This window comes from Lepisosteus oculatus, chromosome 2 (genome assembly GCF_040954835.1).
Source record: "Lepisosteus oculatus isolate fLepOcu1 chromosome 2, fLepOcu1.hap2, whole genome shotgun sequence".
NCBI lineage: Eukaryota > Metazoa > Chordata > Actinopteri > Semionotiformes > Lepisosteidae > Lepisosteus > Lepisosteus oculatus.
Window position 1 is genome coordinate 61,933,421 of NC_090697.1, and position 19,836 is coordinate 61,953,256.

The 19,836-nt window shown below is 35.7% G+C and overlaps 1 protein-coding gene across 14 annotated transcripts in view; it reads right to left on the bottom strand.

Annotated features, from left to right (window-relative positions):
* esrrga (estrogen-related receptor gamma a) overlaps positions 1 to 19,836 on the bottom strand; it is a 248,828-nt gene that overhangs the window by 17,724 nt on the left and 211,268 nt on the right. For 12 of the 14 annotated variants that reach the window (XM_069180143.1, XM_069180121.1, XM_069180145.1 and 9 more), the window contains 2 exons: positions 19,667 to 19,777; positions 14,966 to 15,148 (listed from right to left, as the gene is read on the bottom strand). In XM_069180143.1, the coding sequence (XP_069036244.1) occupies positions 14,966 to 15,148; positions 19,667 to 19,777 (294 nt within the window). The remainder of the gene's footprint in view (positions 1 to 14,965; positions 15,149 to 19,666; positions 19,778 to 19,836) is intronic. The other 2 variants (XM_069180102.1, XM_006625710.3) reach the window with 1 other exon arrangement.

Below are 19,836 nucleotides of genomic sequence, written 5' to 3' on the forward strand. Positions count from 1 at the left end.
CCAACTATATCATATATGTACAGACATATCTCTCAATATCATGGATATTATTACTGAAACAATAATACAGCTTTTGAATCTACTGTATGTACAGTGTACAGTATAAGCGTGCTATGTATATTGTCAATCTCAAATTTTATATAAAAGGGAAGGAACACCAGTCTCAGAGTATTTGAGGGAGAAAAGGCACTTGAAACATTAGTATTACTGTGATATTATTACGAGAAATGACATTTCATTTACTGAACACAAGCTACAGAATGTGTGCTTCTATCTTGAAGCAAAGGACCAAGAACACCCTTTATTGGAATTAAATAATTAGCATTGGCAAGGAATCTGATTAAAATATTGCTTTGTAGGAATAGTCCTACAGATTATATTATGAAATCCTCTGAACAGCTCTTAATCTTTATGCAGTATCATATGCAGTTCTTTTTAGTGTACGATAATACCTAATTTTCTTAAACTAAAATATTTAATTCACAGAACCCCAGATTGGAATAATCAGTAATATTCTGTTCGTGAATAATGAACTTACTGTACAATATACAGTATACATGGAACAAAACTAGGAAGAAGGGAAAGCAAGGACATCACTGTGGTCCATGGTGATTTAATCTCTAGTGAGATTAGTTTCCAAATATACTGAAACTAAATAAAATACTAAAATGCTCCACAACAAACCTCCCATTAGTGCAGCACACTTTAAATTGAAAGAGAAGAGCCCTTAAACATGCCTTAATGCTTTTAAGACAAGACATTTCCCCATTTCACACCAATGAGCACCTTTTAATTTCTGGAAAAGCTATGGCTGAAAATCTTAATTAATTGTTCCATACTGCTTCAGGGTCATTATGCAATGTAATAAAGGCCGTGTAATTATGAAATTTTACAGCCATTACTGAGGCTGATAGCTCGTATTTCATCATCAGCAGGGCCCAATGGCTTTTGAGCCACACGGCTCCCTTTGATGAACTACAGAGAGATCTATCAGGCCCAAACAATAACCTGGCCAGGCAGCTATAATAGCTACCCACAGATGATGCAACAGATAAAGATAAACTATAAATCCCAGCAAAAATGCCACCACAATGGCGTGGGATGAAAAGGGGAAAGAGAATGAACAGTTGAAAGAGGTCTGGCTGGTGCTGTAAGGCACTGGGGCATCCCTGTGTGCTTCACTGCAAGGGTGTCGAATGTAACACCCACACTGAGTACTGGTAAGAGGAGTTCAGCAAGCTCAGGTGTCTGCTAATCAATTTCTTCAAGCAGAGAGATGCATTACTTAATGCATCTAAAAGTGTTAAGCCAAACTCTTCTTAATATTCAGTTTAAGTAAAACTATGGTTAATTTCAGAATCGTAAAGTGTAGCTAAAACAATGCTGAAAATGGAGCAAAGATCAGATGATGCTGAGAATTAAAGGTGACAAATTTAATATGTTACATATTATAGACTTCATAATGCTATTGTTGGTATCTATAAAGCCTTTGCCAAGTTAAACAAAAAACAAGGCCAAAATCAAATCAAAATTGTAGAAAATATTGAAGCTCTGTTAAAGTTTCAATGTTAACTCCTAGCTGTTTTTTTTTTGCTTAAGCACACTACAGTGAAGAAAAATCTCTCTTGAGTTCACATCCCAAGAGTGCAATTAGGATAAGCAAATAAATGTATTGTTTTATTTTTAGAGTGAATATGTCAGTTACAACATAGTCAGGTTTTAAGGAATAAAAACACTGAAAACAAACAATTACATTTAAATTGTAGTTATATTTTGTGGCATCAGAAATAGCGATTAATCTAGCTAATGTCTCATTTCAAAGCACTGTTCTGACAATATACTCTAGAAACCAATTGAACTGAATCTGGGTAGTGTTATAATCTGAATGTGAGTCTTCCCAAGGGCCCATATATAATTGACCTAAATCCACTGGGGTTCGGTGTGTTTTAAGTCAGCCAAGACTTTCCAGCCAATGCCCCCTGTCATTCACCAGGCACAAGTTGCCCTGCCCACAGCTTAATCAATTAATTGTCAAATTGCAGCACGAAGAAAAAATTAGTATTTAGTATCATGTCTTCGTATATTCTATGGTGGTAGAAATAAAAAAGTTGATGAATAAAAAAGTGAACAGACAATGTTGATATTTTTCAATATTTTCAAGGTAAAACTACTTTCAGCTTGGTGAAAAATACTTTCAAATGGTGAAAATACTTTAAAATGGTGTGTAAAAAGCATAAAGGTGTCTTATATTCCAAGATACCATTTTTTTTCATTTTGATTGCTAGGCATAACATAATGACACATTATGGAATAGAGAGAAAACCCAAGGTCACACCTGGATTTCCATGTTTTGTAAGCATGAGAGGTGACCAGCAATAAAAACACAGGTGCTGTCTTGTCTACAGTAAAACAGAACAATCGGCATGACAAAAACGGTGAAAGTGAAAGTGGGAAAGAGCCCTGCAGGAGCCAGTTTCTATGAAGGCACAAGATGTTGAGACATCCTTACTTCATCATATAAAGATATTTTTTGTGCATTTTTGGAAGGGACACCTGCAGTCTGAATTTGGGAGTCGTAAGGACTTGTGACATTAGTCCACAATTTAATGTTCATAAGTTGCTGACTGATAGAGCGCCTAACTTGTGGAACTTTATCTAGTGTCCATTATCCCAGACTTTCTCAAATGACTCTGATTCACCAATTTCTCCTCTGTATTTTTTTCAGAAGATTTAATACTGTATTGAAAGTGTTGTATCAGTACATTGAGAGAATTTCATCATCATCCACTGCCATTCAAAAATGATTAATTACTAAGGTAATGCAGTAGACCTGTCTTATATACTGTAGGTCCACAAATGTCCCAGCTTGGCATTTCAGGTCAAAGGTGGTAGCAAGGGAAATTGCTTCAAGAAGGAGTCCAGAGTGGGGTCACAGGCAAAATTTAGTGAGTGGCCACTTCCTAATAATGCCCAACATCGATTCAAATGAAAAGCAGGACTTTACTTCAGAAAGAGGAGAAAGGCTAAATCTTAAAATGAGACTTGTCATCAAATGTAGCACCTACATGTTATCTAAAAGTTGTTTTAACAGAACTGAAGTGAAAATGCCCTTTAACACCAGTGGTGTCTGAAAATCAAAGAGCACAGCATTAATTTCTGAGCCAGTCACCTCACTCATAAGTAACACACTGGACACCTCGGAGCCTTTCAATGTAGCCTTGGCCAAATTGATATTAATATACATGACGATTAAGCCCACTTGTTAAGTCCAATTCGGCCTACTTGTTATTTTGCTTTTGTCAGGGATCCCTGTTTAACTTGAAGCCTTGCCTACCTCCAGCGTGGCGTGAAGAGTTATAATTCCTCAGAGCTGGCCGACAGCTCAAATCCAATCCCATTTCCCTGGCTGCTTGTTTCCTGATGGAAAGGATGGCCCTTCTGAACTGTTATTTTGGGGGCTGGGGGAGGCGATGGCCATTTCATGCTTGTCTGTGAACTTTGCATGAACCGCCAGAAATAATGTAGTGTGATGACAGGCCAGTTATACCTTCCACTAAATTTGCTGTCTGGAATGAGTTGAAATAGAGTTTGGTTTGTGTAATTACGTCCATCTATCTTTATATTCCAGCAGCATATCGCAAATTGAAAATACTAAAAATTGACTGTTCATTCTGATATTTAATGATTGCCGAAGACATGCCGATGATTTATTGGTTACTTACCGATGTGACACATTTGCATCTTATTAGATGGAGATTACTAGGCCTTCAAATTGCGGACGCGGCTCTATACCGTCTGATGGATTGATTTGATTTGCAAATGTAATCAAACTAATAAGCAGGAAAAAATGAGCAATAATGCTTTGTTTTTTCAACTGGCAATCACAGCCACCACCCCCATATCCCAGTCAACAAGGCAGATGGGCCTGATAGAGCGGGCAGGGCTCTCTGAAGGCCTCTGTACTGCACAAATGAGATGTGTGTCAGAGTGGAATCTATCTGATGGAACATGGATAGACATGGAGACCATGTCCTCCATGAGTCATGGAGGACTTCAACAAAATAAAGTTGCCCTATTATTATGTGAGAGTTATAACAACACAGTGCTGAGGCATGGTTCTTTACTGTTATCATATGATATAAGAACTAACTAGCTGAAATCAAAAACTGAATGCCAAATTAATATCTGCTGTACTACTTGATGTACAAGTTATTCTTTTAAGTAATTAAAATATATATTTCATTTTGTATTATTATTGTTTCTCACAGTTTTGCCTGTGTAAAACAAAATGTCCCCAAAGTGTAAAAGCTCAGCCTGATTCAATAATTAACACTTACTGTACCACTTGTTAAATCAGCCAAAGAGGTAGCACATATAGTAATCAGTATAACTTAATGAAGGGAGAGTGTGCGCAAATTAAAGTGATCAAGTGTTAATTAACTTAGGAAATAGCAAAACAAAACTGTGGAAATAAAAATCAAACTGAGTTTTACTTTTTCAAATATTACAAACAGCTGACAGATTTTAGTATAATGCTTTGCTATGATTAAACACATAATATACATTCCGATTAAGTTAACACAAAGATTAAGTGTCCTCTTATCACCTTAATATTTTTCAATTTATGGATATTAAAAATTTTAAAAACCTGTTCTGTCTCAAAATATCCTGACTATATCAAAAAGAGCATGGGTGTTTATTTTCAACTTGATCATTTGAGGTTCAACGGGAATCTATATCCAAAATACCCCTTACATTATGCTTTATGTTATTAAAAAATCAATTACATTTTTGCGAACACATTCCACGTTCAATCTGTGAACGTATTGATTAATATAAATATGGTCACATATCATAAAGTAATATAAACAAAACAGAAATAATAATCCCCATGGGGCTACTGAGTCTCTTAACTAGGCCTTTGTGAGTCCCAACCTGGGTATTGTAACCAGCCAACAGTGAGCAGAATTTCTCAAATAGTGGCGCATAATTTGCTCAGTGTACCCGGAGGCAGGGTTGGGACTAGTTGGCTAGGGCTCTCTCTTAGCCTCCAGAACAACAGTAACTGTTGTGCCTTTTTAGATGTGCCTACAGCCAAGCAAATGACATCAGCAGAGGACACACCTCTCCTCCACCTGATGTCGAGTCTGTGCAGTGCTTTGCAATGTATTAAAAGATGAATGGCTTGATGGGTAGGCTGGACCAAGGAGCCTGCCAGTTCTTTTTCATGCTCCTCTTGCACATGAAGGACTTGTTGAAATGAACCAAGATGTATAGATTTGTCGATTCTAAAATGGATGGGTATATGATATAAACAATTTACTATTAAATTGTTTATATCATCCAGGTGGATGCTGCACATTGGTGGTGGTGGAGGGGAGTCCCCATTACCTGTAAAGCGCTTTGAGTGGGCTGTCCAGAAAAGCACAATATAAGTGTAAGCAATTATTATTATTATTATTATTATTATTATTATTATTATTATTATTATTATTATTATCATTAAAAAAATAACACTACTTCTAGAACATCAGAATTCTGTCATGGGACTACATGATACTACAGGACCAGAAAGGATGCGAAAAACTAATCATTATGTACTGAGTAATTGACTGAAATGAGTTATTGAATACTAAACCAAAACTATGATCTGAATTATCACTGACTGATGAGTAATAGTACATCTATGAGCTTGCCTGGTATAGATTATCATAAATGTATACCCAACCAGTACAGGACATATTTCAAATTTGGTTTATTATTTAGAGACAATCTGCACAGACAGATTCCTAGCATCAAAAGTCGTAGCTTGTTATACTTGGATAATAATGCAATGAAATCTTATTTCCTTCCTGCCGGTTTTGTTCATGGAATCTCAGCTGGGAGTCGGGAGTCCTCCACACACTGTATGTGAAGCTAGCTGAAATAGATGTCGCCTCAAACAAATGCACATGACACAAAGCGTAAGGCACATGTCGTCCTCAACTTTCTCTGCCAGCTGCAAGGAAACTGGCCCACATGCAGAGTGAAGACGAGGCATGGTGCTTTAACCCTTATCTGCTGTGACCAGGCCTATCTCTGGCATGACAGTTAGAGCTCTCACCCATAAACACCCTAGATGAACAACTCTGCACAGCTGTCAGGAAACATAGAGGCAGATGCCCTCTGAGGATGTCTAACTTTGTCAGGTTGGTTTACTACCAGGTAGTCTCTCAAGATTGTGTCTGCTCCTGCATTGTCATTACACAGGAATGCTATAACCAGCAATGTTATTATGCTTTTTACTCAGGCATATAATGCCTTGTCATTTCATAAGTTTTTCTGTGGTGCCCACAGAGCACACAATATATTCTACATATTATTTCTTTAACTAGATAATTGTTTGTCTTGTTTTATCCTGGAATGTATACAAAACTACACAATAGGACTACATACTAACTACATAACAGGATAAAACTGGAATGCAGTACACAAACTTCTGGTTTAACAATTAATCAATCAATAATTTACCTTATTGATCATTTAGGCTCTGATTTAAAACATCAGAGCAATTTTGCTCCAAAATTCTAAACATTTGCACTGTATAATGTTAAGCTATAAAATACACAAGCAAAAAAGACAACAAGAAGACTCAAAGCAAAAGACAACAAGTGTTGAATAGAAATATCTTTCACTAAAACACAGGGAATTTGAGCTTGACTATTACTAAATACATGATAAAGGTAATCTTTTGTTTTACTACAAGTAAAACATGACACAGTTTCTGGTTGTGAATTTGAAAGCTCTCATTTATATTAAGTATATTAAAAAATATGTGTGATTAATGTTTAATAACGTAATAAACATATCTCTGTTGTTGCTTTTGTTTTTTAAAAAGAATATAGGGAAAACTAGAGGAACCTTAGATGATCCTTCATGTACTGTATAATGTATTTTGCCACACCCTTTTGGACCATTGGCTTGGCAATAATTTCTCAATATGTGTGTTGGGTGAACATCCGCCATTATAAACTGAAAGAAATAAAAGAAATTTAAATAAAAAGTGTGTTGCTAACACTACTGTTTTTTTTTTCAACTTAAGCATCAGACAGAAGAGCTTTAATGTTATCGACATAAACAGGAGGTGACAAAATGGTAGCATGATGTGCCTGATACTGGGGAAAGGATTAAACTAGAACTGTACAAAACTGCTGACTGGGGCTTGTCAGATTCAAGCAAAGCTGGCCATTATCACCTAGCAGCCACAACTCTTTCTCACTTCTCTGTACTCTATGCTTGCTCAAAGTTTCCTGGTACCCAGGTCAGTGTGTACTCTGCCCCAAAACATGCTGACTTGCTTTGGTGAGCTTCTCTCCAGGTAATTAATCCCCCCTTCCAATGTAGGTTAAGCATCTGTGAAACTCTACCTGAGGTGCTAGTGAGGGTGGGGGTGGGGCAGGATCAGGTGAAGGAGTGCACCAGAGATTAGTGGGATATCCCTTACCTAAGGTTCAGGAAAGAAAAGCGAAAGCAGGCCAATAACTCTCACCCTACAGGTAACTATGAACAGAGAATCCCTGTTTAGTCATCCTCTGAACTAGAGATGAGCAATGGGCTGGAATACAGTATATGAGCTGCATGATCATATAACCAGTATGCATCAAGGAAAAGAGTCCTTTGTAGGCAAACAGTATATTGAGTATTATTTACCTAAACTGATATGTGTTCTACTGTACATGCTAATTTCAGACCTTGTTTCTCATTCTCTCCTGCAATGTAGGATTATAATTAGATGTAGATAATACTTTGTTTTTTTTCTTACACTATATTAGCAAATAACCTGTTAAATAATAAGAGATCACTTGATCCAGTACAAACCTTTAAAAAGGTGCATTCTGTACCCCAGCCATCACGACAACATGGTTTATTGGTTATGAGCTAACGGAGGTTTGAGCAGTGAAAAATCTTTTATTAGCTGGAATTATTTTTTTTCTGTCAGTTTTTGTTGGGTTAGGGGTTAGGCCAATAAGGAATTAATTTACTTTAAAGAGAGCTATACATTTGGCCTCAAACAGTATGAGAAAAACAATGTTATTTATATCCTTTGCCTATCTTCTCAGAGATCCCAAACAGACCCTATTACCTGATTTATTTATTTTTAATGATCTGCTAGTCATCATGGTATGTAATTAAAAGCAGGGCAGTTTTAAATTAACCATTGTGTGATGGCCTGACTTTTTTATTCCTTTATTGAAAGCTCTACTTTAATGCTAACAGGCATGCTGTATAGTACAGACTGGAATCATTTTCTAGCATCAAATGAACTATGTAATACATGTAAAAAATGTAATACTGCATTTCTTTCTTTTTAGAGCACTATTTAGTAAGAAGGGACTAGTATAATATATCGTTGCTGTTCATTTACAATACAATACAATGTCTTGTATTTATAGTTTAGATTGCTATTACTATATGTATATATAGTATATATTTTCACATAACTATATTAAAAATCTCATAAACAAAATTACATTGTTTAATATATGAAATTTAAATATGTAATTTAATATCTTGTGTTGGTACAAATAGTGCAAGGTAGAGATTAAATAATATTTAAGATTCTGATGAACACCTTTCACCACTCATAATGTGTCTAGATATATGAAACAACGCTCTAAAATGGGATCATGTGAACATGAAAACGGTTAACCTGACACAGGAAACAAAAGAGATTAAAAAGTAATTAAAAATACTTTAGAAATTGTGTACATATTATTTTCTGCATCACTGCTGAGTCTCACTTCCAGGCACAGTGCATCCCAGCATAACACAATAACTATCCAGTATCCAATAGCTTCCAATTTTTGGCTTAAAGCAATACTAAATGCTACTTCTGGCAAATCTAAAGGAGTACATACTGTATCATTTTAAATACATATATATACATTAGGGTGTATCTAAATATGCTACTGAAATAATTTAAAGTAACCACAGCCAAATAACACATACTGTTTGGATTTTAATAAAATATCCATTCATACACAGCATACAAATTGCCTTCTTCACGATGGCACAGAATTTACATTTCATTCTCCATTCCAATGCTCCGTTTTGTCAGCCATTTTCCCTGAGTGTCACTGTTAATTTACTGTGTTTCACTTTGCTGAATGTATCAGGAGTGAAATCCGTGCTAAAAGTGAAAATCTGATTTGCTAAAAGGAGCTTAAAGCAACTATTAATCAATATTTCGAGGGTGTCAGAACCAGTGTGGTGACAGACAAGCACTCATTTGGAGATTGGCTCAAATAGACAGGAGCAGGCCAGGGACTGAGAGACGTGACAAAGCTAGATTTGGCTCCAGTTGCCATATGGCCATCCAGCCAGCAAATACAGGCTTTCCCGGAAAATAAAAGGAACATATTAAAACTAGTCTCTCTGCAAAAATATATACAGTGGATCACAAAATTCTACCAAACGTAGCACCATTTGTATTACTTTCACCTATTCAAATTCACGCAATTATCTTAGTAAACAACTTGAAAGTACTAACACATAGTAACAGAAATTATGAATAACGCATATTTATATCATAGCAACTACAGTGAAATCAGTATTAATTTAGATGCAGCATTGACACTGTTGCATGACCACCATATGTACTTTGATGTTCCCTATAGTTTATTGTCATTAACTCTAATTTAAGATCATACTTATATGCTATTGTACTATACTATTGTAGTGTACTATATTTTGTCTTTTAACATTAATGTTTATCAACAGGTCCCATTCTAAGTAAGCTACAACCTGTCTCTGAATGAGCCACTGACGTCATAGCTTCCTATCCCTTCAGCTTTGAAACCCCCCCCCCCAAAAAAAAACCAACTAAAGATGGTTTCTGCTTCTGTAGCCCTAAGCGTTAGAAGCAGTACAATTTCATTTAATTCCAGTTGTGCCCTCCAAGCCCAGTTGAATAAGCCTATATATACAGGTCAGCCAATAAGGGTGACACCTCAATCAAGCAGGAGATGAGGCGGCTCGGGAGCACAGAGCCTGAGTAAGCACCTCCAGCATTTTGTTAACGAGGTTCCATGCGAATATTCTAATCCGACACACAGAACAACAATACGTCTGACCACTGAGCCGATAATCGCCTTATCACGCCCCCGTGAAACCTAGCTCTAATATTTGACCGAGTCTCTACTGCTCCAGAGCTCATTCTGCATGTGCCTGCCTGACAATAGGAGCTGAGTGAGGGAGAGAGAGAGAGAATGAAGTGGAGTGTGGAAGTACCTTAGTATCTACATAAAAGAGATTAGAGGCGACAGGGTTCCATTTTACAGCTCAATCATATTGTGTTAGCATGCGCTTATCCAAGCGCAGACGAAAATTGAAAGAGAAATAAAGAAAGAGTCCAGAAGATAGGAGCTAGAATGGGAGAAGCCTAAGCAATTTCCAGGAGTATAAAAGGATGCTAATAGTAGGGACCCTGTCATGCTAAAAAGGGACTATTAGGGCACCACTGTCCATTCTTGTACCTGCTTGTTCCTTTAACAAAAGTCAAGTGCTGTCTGCTGCCATTGTGACTTCCTGCTCACAGATAAGGCTTGTCAGAATTCCATAAGAGTGCTTTCTCATTTATTTTTATTTAACAACATTGGTTCAATGTATTCTGAATGTCTTCTTTCTCCTTTCATTCTAATTTGCTTCCCCCCCTTGCTCAAACCTACCCCCCAAACAACACCGCATACACACTGCTACTAATTACCACAAAATTACAACAAAATACCACAAAAAATACGACAGAATGCTTAAATTTACTGAATTGGAATCCTCCATTTAATGCTATCATCTTTTCCACATTATGTAGATTGAAGTGGAAGTTTTACTCCTTAAATATAGGGAATCTCTTGCCTGAACATCCCAAAGTCTTTGAAGCACTGTGTTTTACAATGTTCAAAAGAAATGTCATGTTGAAACAGTTTATTACTGTACTAACTATAATAAAGCTAGCATTTATAATGCTACATTTCTTTTAGGATTAATGATAACTAAATTTAATAAAGAACAGCATGGTGCCAAGCTACAATAACACTATGACATCAGAATTTACCTTTTTGATAAAGAAAAGTATCCAGTAAGTATACTTGTTTGCTATAATTTTGGATTGTCAAAATAAAATGTTTGACGTCAATCCATATAAATTACTAACATGAAACTATAGGCCTATATGTTATTTAAAACTACACTGTGAAGTATTTTTTTTTCTGAATCCTGATTTTGGCTAAGCTTCATAAACTGAGAGCAGTTTTAACTTCATTCAGCAAAACACAGACTGGTTCATTATCCAATGGTTTCAGACACACAAGCCACAGTAATGCTGAGTGATGTTTAAATTAGTTTACAATTTGCCTGGTCTCAGCTAGAACTGATCTTAAGCGAATGCGCTCAGAAATGTCAGCAGTGCTCCTAACCACTGTAACAAATTGTTGCCCGAACGCTGCACACCTAATGACTTCAAATTAGCTCCTCTGCGAGTGCCTGACAGTTTGTTACGACTGTTAGCAACATAGCTGCCGTATCATGACCAATAAATTGGTTTCAGTTCTCTCTGGGAAAGGGGGCTTCATCAATTTGATTAAGAAATTACTGTACCATATAGAGCATGGAGACAAACTAGTTTTGGGGGGAGACAAGTTATGCAACTTGGACTGAATAGTTTCACTGAAGGTAAAGGGGAGGAGGGACAGTCTTTCACTTAAATTCAATAAAGATCACAGGCTGAACTGTCTGATATACTTTGTGCCAGAAAAGTCTTGTTTTGTTTCACTTTCCCTTAGATGACTCGCCCTTTCCTTTGGTCAATTGTAAAACCCTTATTACATATAAGACTTTCATCACCATGCACCATACTCCCATCTTTGAGCAGAAATCACAATTATGATTGAAATAATCAACTCCTACAACTCCTACAACTTCAGTATCACCACTCTTTTATACAATTAGCACAGAGAGGTGAAAGTTATTTAAAGAGGTGACGAATACTAAATATGAAACCTGAATATACAGTATTTCAGTAGCAGTTTTTGGTATTTTGCAATGTAATACTGTACTGCCTTTTGAAGTGCAATCATTGTATCTTTATTGGATAACAATTTAGTAAAGCTAACTCATTACCTCTCAGTATGTGATATTGTTTAGCATTATTAGCTGTGATTATTTTAAATAATAGTTGGGGTTAATGTACTATTTACTTAGTGGTTTTAATTACTGAATATACTCCTTATTTTAATATCATATCAGCAAAGGATGTTCCCATTGCATTAGGCATTAAAAAGCAAAGGAAATAAGGGAAGTATTTCTCCCGATTTTAAAATATGAAGTGATAGACAGGGCTGAAAAAGTGTGATTGTGAGTGGTCAAAAGACATTTGCATTGTGTTCAACAACTCCACTGCACCTAGTTTACAAGTTTTACAAATTCTGCCTTGTTAGCTACTGAACTTATTTAAATTGGCTAATTAACATAAGTGTATAATATGGTTCTTATTTTTAAAATTCAGTACTCTTGAAAGGAAGTAATAGTGCGTGATTTTCTACACCTAGTAAATGGGATTTGAGCTTTTTATATATAAAGTAATGGGAATTTTATTTTCATTATGCAAAATTTCATATTACCGTTTTTGAGGAAAGAATTACCTTTGCAAACCAAAGGATACCTGTACATGTATATCAACTGCATGTCTGAAATGTGAGTTATACAGGCTTTGGGATTATTGATTTGGATCACCTGTAAACTCTGCTTGAGGGACTGATAAGACTAACACTGTACTTGTGATGATAAGTGAGAAGCATCTTGCCTTGTTTCATAATTAGCAGAGTTTGTGTTTTTAGCTGACAATCAGAATTAGCAAAAGACAAGGTTAAAGAGACGTGACAAAAATTTGACAAAAATGTTGGACACCAGATATTGGTGATATCACAAGATATTGGCAATACAGAAACAGTAAAAAAGCCACAACTACACTTTTTGCTATTGCTCTTTGAAAAGCTTGTTTAAAGCAATCATGGTGACCTTCCATTCAATTCTACAAGTCTCCACTTCTCTTGAACCACAGAATTTTATTTTCTTCAAAATTACAAACACAGAGCCCTAATCTCTATGTTCAAAAATCTCCTTTTGAGAAAAAAAAAACACACTAGGTAGAATTTCAGAGAGACCTTTGGTGATTGATTCATTCACTGTGGCCACTCTAAAATTTGGAGGAGAAAGTCTGCACACAGGTGTAATGGTGTCTATTTTTTCCCCACCATTTTCGTAAGACATGCCCCTGTCTAAATCTATAGATGCAGATGAGAACTGGAGATAGAGATAGAGAACCACAGGGAGCAATGTGTATGTGAGACTGTGGCAGTAGTATCACCAAGGGTGCCTTCTTGTAAGGGCTTTGCAAGCTCAGACCAAATGAATTGAAACCTTGTCAATAGCTCTGGACGTAACTGTCTTGTGGGCCACACAAATGGACTTGGCGGGCCTGAACTGGCCCACAGGCTGTGTCTGCCACCTCTCAATTAAGGCTACAAGAGCAATACTAGAGCTCCCAGAGGCACCCTACAGTATATATCCTGTACATTTTAAAAATTATTTTACAGTGCTGGTTCACTTTGTTATCAATACTTCACAAAATAGCCTGTTTCTTTAAAACTATGTAGTGCTAACACCGTTGTGTTCAGTTCATGTGTTCAGATTTTTTTTTTAGAATTCAATAACTGCAAAGTTATATGTTCATGTGCAGTATGTCATTGGAGTAAGTGGCTTAAATCCAGTTAAACAGGCTTTAACAGTTTAGCAAATAGGCCTGCAGTCATACCAACATAGTGTATAAGAAAATATTGTGTAAATCTTCCACTGTGGAGCTGTCCAAATCAAGTTCTTTGATTATCTCTTGATGCTGGCAGCTATTGGCTTCCACCCGTGCCTACAGATGACTCGGCTTAAACCTGAAGTGAAAGCTCTTGGGGAATCTGGCATTGGGAATCTAAAATAGCCACTCAATCCCACAGCTCGTGCCGCTGAGGGGATTGGCAATACCAATGGGAATAAACCTATTAAGACCCTGCATGCCATTCTTAAACTGGCTATCACCCAAAACTCCACTGGAACTTAGCCAATCTAGATAATCGTGGGAAAACTAGAAAATGGCTCTGAACACATCTCAGTCAAATGTAGTCTTTCTGTCTTAATATAAAATTAGGCTGATTTAATTGCCAAATTAATTCAGGTTCTCCACCCCCATTTTCAAAACAATGTATGCATAATCTAATTTTCAAAAAAGTTTGTTAAGTAGAGTAACAAAAACACCTATTTTTTTCTTAACAGAAATGAAGAAATACAGAATGGCTGCAGGATGCTGAGATTTTGTGACTTGCTTCTCTGAGGTTAATTCCTTCCTGGTAGAATGTTAGAAGGGTTGAAATAACTGTATTTAAGGAGAGCTTTACTTTAAAAACAAGATTTTGCAAATCCCAAAGAATTTCAGATTAATAATCAATTTAAAAAACAAGTAAAATCAAAGCACAGTGACATAATGAGAGAATGAGAAATTCGTTAAATGAGCAAGAACTGTAAAATTGGAAAGTAGAGGTTATTCTATTCTATTATATTTTTTTACAAAATATACTGATCCGAGAATTCTTTGAGGGGGCTTTGACATTAATACTGATAACTAATCTGAACTGAAATGCTGTTCATGTTTACTTTCACAGTGTCTTTATAGCTTTTCCAAATGATGTATGTACATATCTACTGTATAGTGAAAGTATTTTGGATACACACTGCAAAACATTTAAGAATATATTCAAATACAAATATGTATTTACAGAAAACTGTATGTGTGTGAATATCAAGACATGTCATTTAGAAGAATCTTTATTTCTTTATTTTTGTTCCTAATGAGGACTTCAGAATACATTGTAAAGAACACTCTTACCTGGAATATGTTTTGCCCATCCGATGTTGACAACCAGCTCTCTGTCTGCCAGGTCACAGAGTGTGGTAAGAGCTTTAATGTCACTGTCAGGGACTGTGGGGTCTGGCATGGCATAGATCTTCTCTGGCTCAGCCACCAGCAAATGGGAGACAATCTTGTTATCTGCAAGGCAGCCAAAGGGGACTGTATTTGAACATGAACAAAAAAAAAAAATACAGTGGTGTCAACTAGGTTTTTGTGAGGGACAGACATGAAGACAATTTATCATTTCAAATACTTGGGTATTTCTGTGGGATAGCATATTTGAAAACCTCTTTTGGTAGTGGCATGTAAATGATAACAGAAGCTAATGCAATATTTATAAAGATAGATAAAAAAGTTTAGAATGACTGTAGAAAATGAATTGTATTTATTCTTCAACCCAACAGAGCATTTCTGAGATGGATAACTGGATGGTTATTGTCAAAGTGACAAGGTGACTATCTGAGACCATCACATTAACACAACAACCCAAATGCACAGAAAAAAAAAGATGAATAGAGAAATATATTAACTAACTTTAGAAAATGTAAGTCACATTCTTTTCATAATTAACAATCCTTTCCATAGAGAAAGCTGTTACAAAGATAACAAAATAAAATAATGATATGTCATTATTTTGGGGTTATGATTTGCATTCCTGTGATCTTCTGCTGGTTCACTGTTGTTTAGTACTAGCAATACAAAAGAGTACCTTTTCAACGAAGCACAAGTAACAACCAAATTAGAAACAATATGTGCATTTACAGGTAATGAAAAGATTCATATTTACAAGGGAATATTTAATAAACTTAAATGTATCTAGTTATAGACACTTGTTAACTAAAATGTTCCTTAGGAGATTGGGAAGAGTCTAACAGGCCCTTAGAACTATATATATAACTATATACTGTATTTGTTTGCATGCATAAATATATGTATGCTTCCATACTGTATACGCATATACAGTAAATACTTAATTCTGTATATACATGCTTTAATTCTTTGCAACTTCACACAACATGTGTCAAATAAAAGTCCCAATATATTTCACAGGCAGAAGTTGTAAGAACAGAAAATGACTGGTTCTCTTATTTCTGACCCTGGAGTCTTGTCCTAGTAAATGTTTAAGAAAAGTGCTCTACATGGATTTTGAGGTAAACTCAAACTTCAGACTGATACTATATGCATTGAAATGTGATGGGGCTGCATAGACCTTAATATATGTGAAATCCCTGATAATGCACTGATTATCACAAATGGTACATACAGTATTACACCAAAACAAATTTTTATTAATAAACAGATATTGCACCCTACTGTCAAGTCTGTATTTGAGTCATTCTAAGATAGTTCATTGCTTAATATTTTTGTTAGATTTGAAGAACACTGAAACTATATGTTGTTTTCTTAGATTTCTTAGATAAAGCAATAAAAACCAACAAAAGATTAGCATTTTCCTTCAATGCAGTGTAACTACATAAAATATTCTTCAGGTTTTGAAGACAGGACTGGACTCATGCAGTCCAGCTATTTCTAAATTAAAAAGCATTATAGAGTCATTATTTTTTAATTCAAACACTTACAGAGGCATAACAACAAGTGTTTTAGATCAATCAGTACTGCCTCATCACACAAGGGACTGAATATCTGTGAGTGCTATCTCTAAGTAAATCTTATTTAATGTTTTCCTAATTAGAATCAATGCCACCCAATTTCCAATTCCAATGCCTTTATCATGTGTAAATAATCAATCAGGTTATTCAAAGAAAGGCTTCCAGGCTATGAATTGGGAGCTTGTCTATTTCACTTCCCTATTCCAGAAGAACAGTTAAACTGTGTGCCTCGAAATGTGTTTCTATAGAAAAGATGTAAATAATAGTCATAAAAATTAAATTCAAATGATAGAATTCAGTTAAAAACAACAACATACCTGCAATTATTTTTACTGGGACAGATACACCTAATAAAAATACTTGATTATTAATAAACCCCTAAATCAAAATATTAGTATTGTGCAAATCAAGGACATAGCAACATGGGTTTTCAGCACTGGTCCTGGTGTAGCCTACCCCAGTTATTATCTTGTTTTGAAAAAAAGTTTTAAGTTAATCCACTGAATTACTATAATTATTAAGAAAGTCATTTCTTACATACAGTAGATGCAGATTTCACTGCACCTGCAACATTTCATCTTGAAATGAGTGTTTTTAAGACATGAAAAGAACTAAAAAAAGTCTAAGAATTTATTGGTTCATTTAAGTTTTTGGTTGTGCATAAATTCATGGTGCTTTAATCAATTGTGCATAAATTCATGGATTCTAATGTGCTCCTGATCGGTATATTAAAAAGCTCTGTTCTGCAATAACAAAGATGACATGTGGTTTGTTGACAGAAACCTGCAAGACTCAGAATGGCTTTAATTCACTGTGGAATTGAAGGTTTGGGGTGATAGACACTGCAAAACCGAAAGTTGTCCTTGCTGTGTTGGAGGTATCTGCTGTAAAATGACTTCAATTTAGCTGGTGTTCAGCACTGCCAAAGCAGAGACAGAAGAAGCCTGACATGGGTGTGTTTTGTATGCCTGCTATATCTGTTAGCAGAAAAATACACACGGCCAGTGTGTTGGAAATCAGGTTTGGGGAGCTGTACACTGAGTCCATTCATCAAGACTCATTACTTTAATCGGTTGTCACAAAAGAATTATCACACCACCAAGTGTGTTGTTTTATATAGGAAGAAAAAGAGTACATAAAATATAACAGGAAATATCAGCATATTTTAATTTTAAAGGAATTAAAGATAGCAGCTATAAACTCAAAAACAACTTTGCCAAAGTAAATTTTAACACAATAAAACCACTATGAGTGGTCCATTGGGATAGAGCAGATGATTATTATTATGTATATACAGTACATTTTTTGCTGCTTTTTTCCCATGCTATACATAAAAGCATATTGTCTTCTGTGAGAATAAGCTACCATTAAGTAAAAAGGGGTTTATGGCCAAAATCTGTTAAGCACTGCATTTCTCCTCTGTGTCTGCAGAGCAGTCAGGCGGTTTGGAAGCTCAGTATTGTGGGTTTGATGTCTTTGCCAGATTGGATTTAATCCGGATTAAGCTTTTTTTTTTCTTCCATGGGTTGAGGGGGGCTGGGGATTTTGCTAAGGTTTTATCAAGGCTAATGTTCACAAAATATAATTCATTCTGAGCTTTCCGTCTTTATATAAATATACTATATATATGCAGCTGCTTAAAGGAAGTCACAAATGTGATTACCCTTAATATTTTACAGCACAAATTTACAAAATTATCACTTAATGTTATAAGCAAAACAAATCCTTGCTTACACCAGTTTATTTATGTAAAAGAAGATTTTTCAATTTCTTGTAATGATGGGTGTTTTAAAGATAAAGTAAACTAACCCCATCTTGCAAAAGAGGATTTCTTCTTCTCATGAAACAAGGGTCACTAAACTAGGGATCATGGGAGATTCACTTCCACTCCCTTTCTCTATTTATGACTTTTTTTAAAATACCCTCATCAACTTTTCATTTTATTTTTGGATAAAGGTAATTCAATAAAATTAAAAGACTTTCATAACACATTTGACAACCAGCAAATAAGTCTATGATGTGCAATTTTGCTAGGCCAATGAAAAGCATTCATTTTGTAACACACAGAAATATTTAGGTAAGGGGAAAAATGAATAAGCCTTTCACTTGTGTTACATTTAATTAATCCTCCTTTATAGTTTGTAGACAGAATTATAAAGTATTTGCTCATCACAGCAATCTTTGGCATATACTAAAATACTCCAAACAGAGGTAGTTCTTTTTTGGAGTTATCTAACAACCTACCATGTTTTGAAACAACATATACCTAAACCTCACACAATGTATTCAGCTGCTGGGCCACAATAATCAGGTTTACTATCTTCAAACAAAACATATTCAAAAATAAAACCAGTTTACATATAACTCCTCACAAATGGGCCAATTGCTCAGCAAAAAAACTAAAAGTTTAGTTTAGTTTTTTTGTTTTATATAGTGTGTGAGAGTGCAACCTTACCTGTGCAGAGTGTGAGGTCTTTCCTATAGATCTACATGGCACATGTAGATACCCTAAGCCTTTTGTAAATGTGTCTGCTTGGCCAGGAGTCCTCAGTTCATCAGAACATCTAATGCATGGCTACAAATAAAATTGGAAATGATGCTCATATGGCTTTGTTTTTGCTCTGCTCACATTATGCTCTGGTAACACTGAAACCTCCCATCCTACATGTCTTTAGCAAATGAGTAAAACCAAGGCACCTGGGGAAAAACACCTCACACACTGGCAATCAAAGCTGTTATTGAACCTAAGAACTTAGTGTAAATCTGCAACGCAAAGTGTCATTTCACCACTCCACACAATGTGCTATTTATCAGGAACATCTGTAGCTGGTTGATTATTTAGCTGCTTATTCTGTTGTCACTGGGGGTTGCGACAGTCCTCTGTATGTAACCCTGCTATTTGTGATGTGGATTGAAAAGGAACAGACAATAGAAGTTCCTGTTTTGTGGGATACATGCAAGTGTCCCTCATGTTGTAACACTATAATTGATTAATTACACTGACAGTTCCAAAACTGTGGGAACAAAAGTTAAATAAATGATCGGTAATTGAAAAAAAATGGCTTACATGGCTTTTTGGCAGGGAGGGCCAGCTGTGGGTTCAAATAAGGGCTGTTCTCAGCATCTATCCGGCGTTTATATTTCTGCCGTCCTCCACGTACTCTGTCTAGGCGTACCCCTGCAAAAGAAACAATAAAAACTGAGTTACTACTGCTACTGATGCTGAAAGGTTTAGAT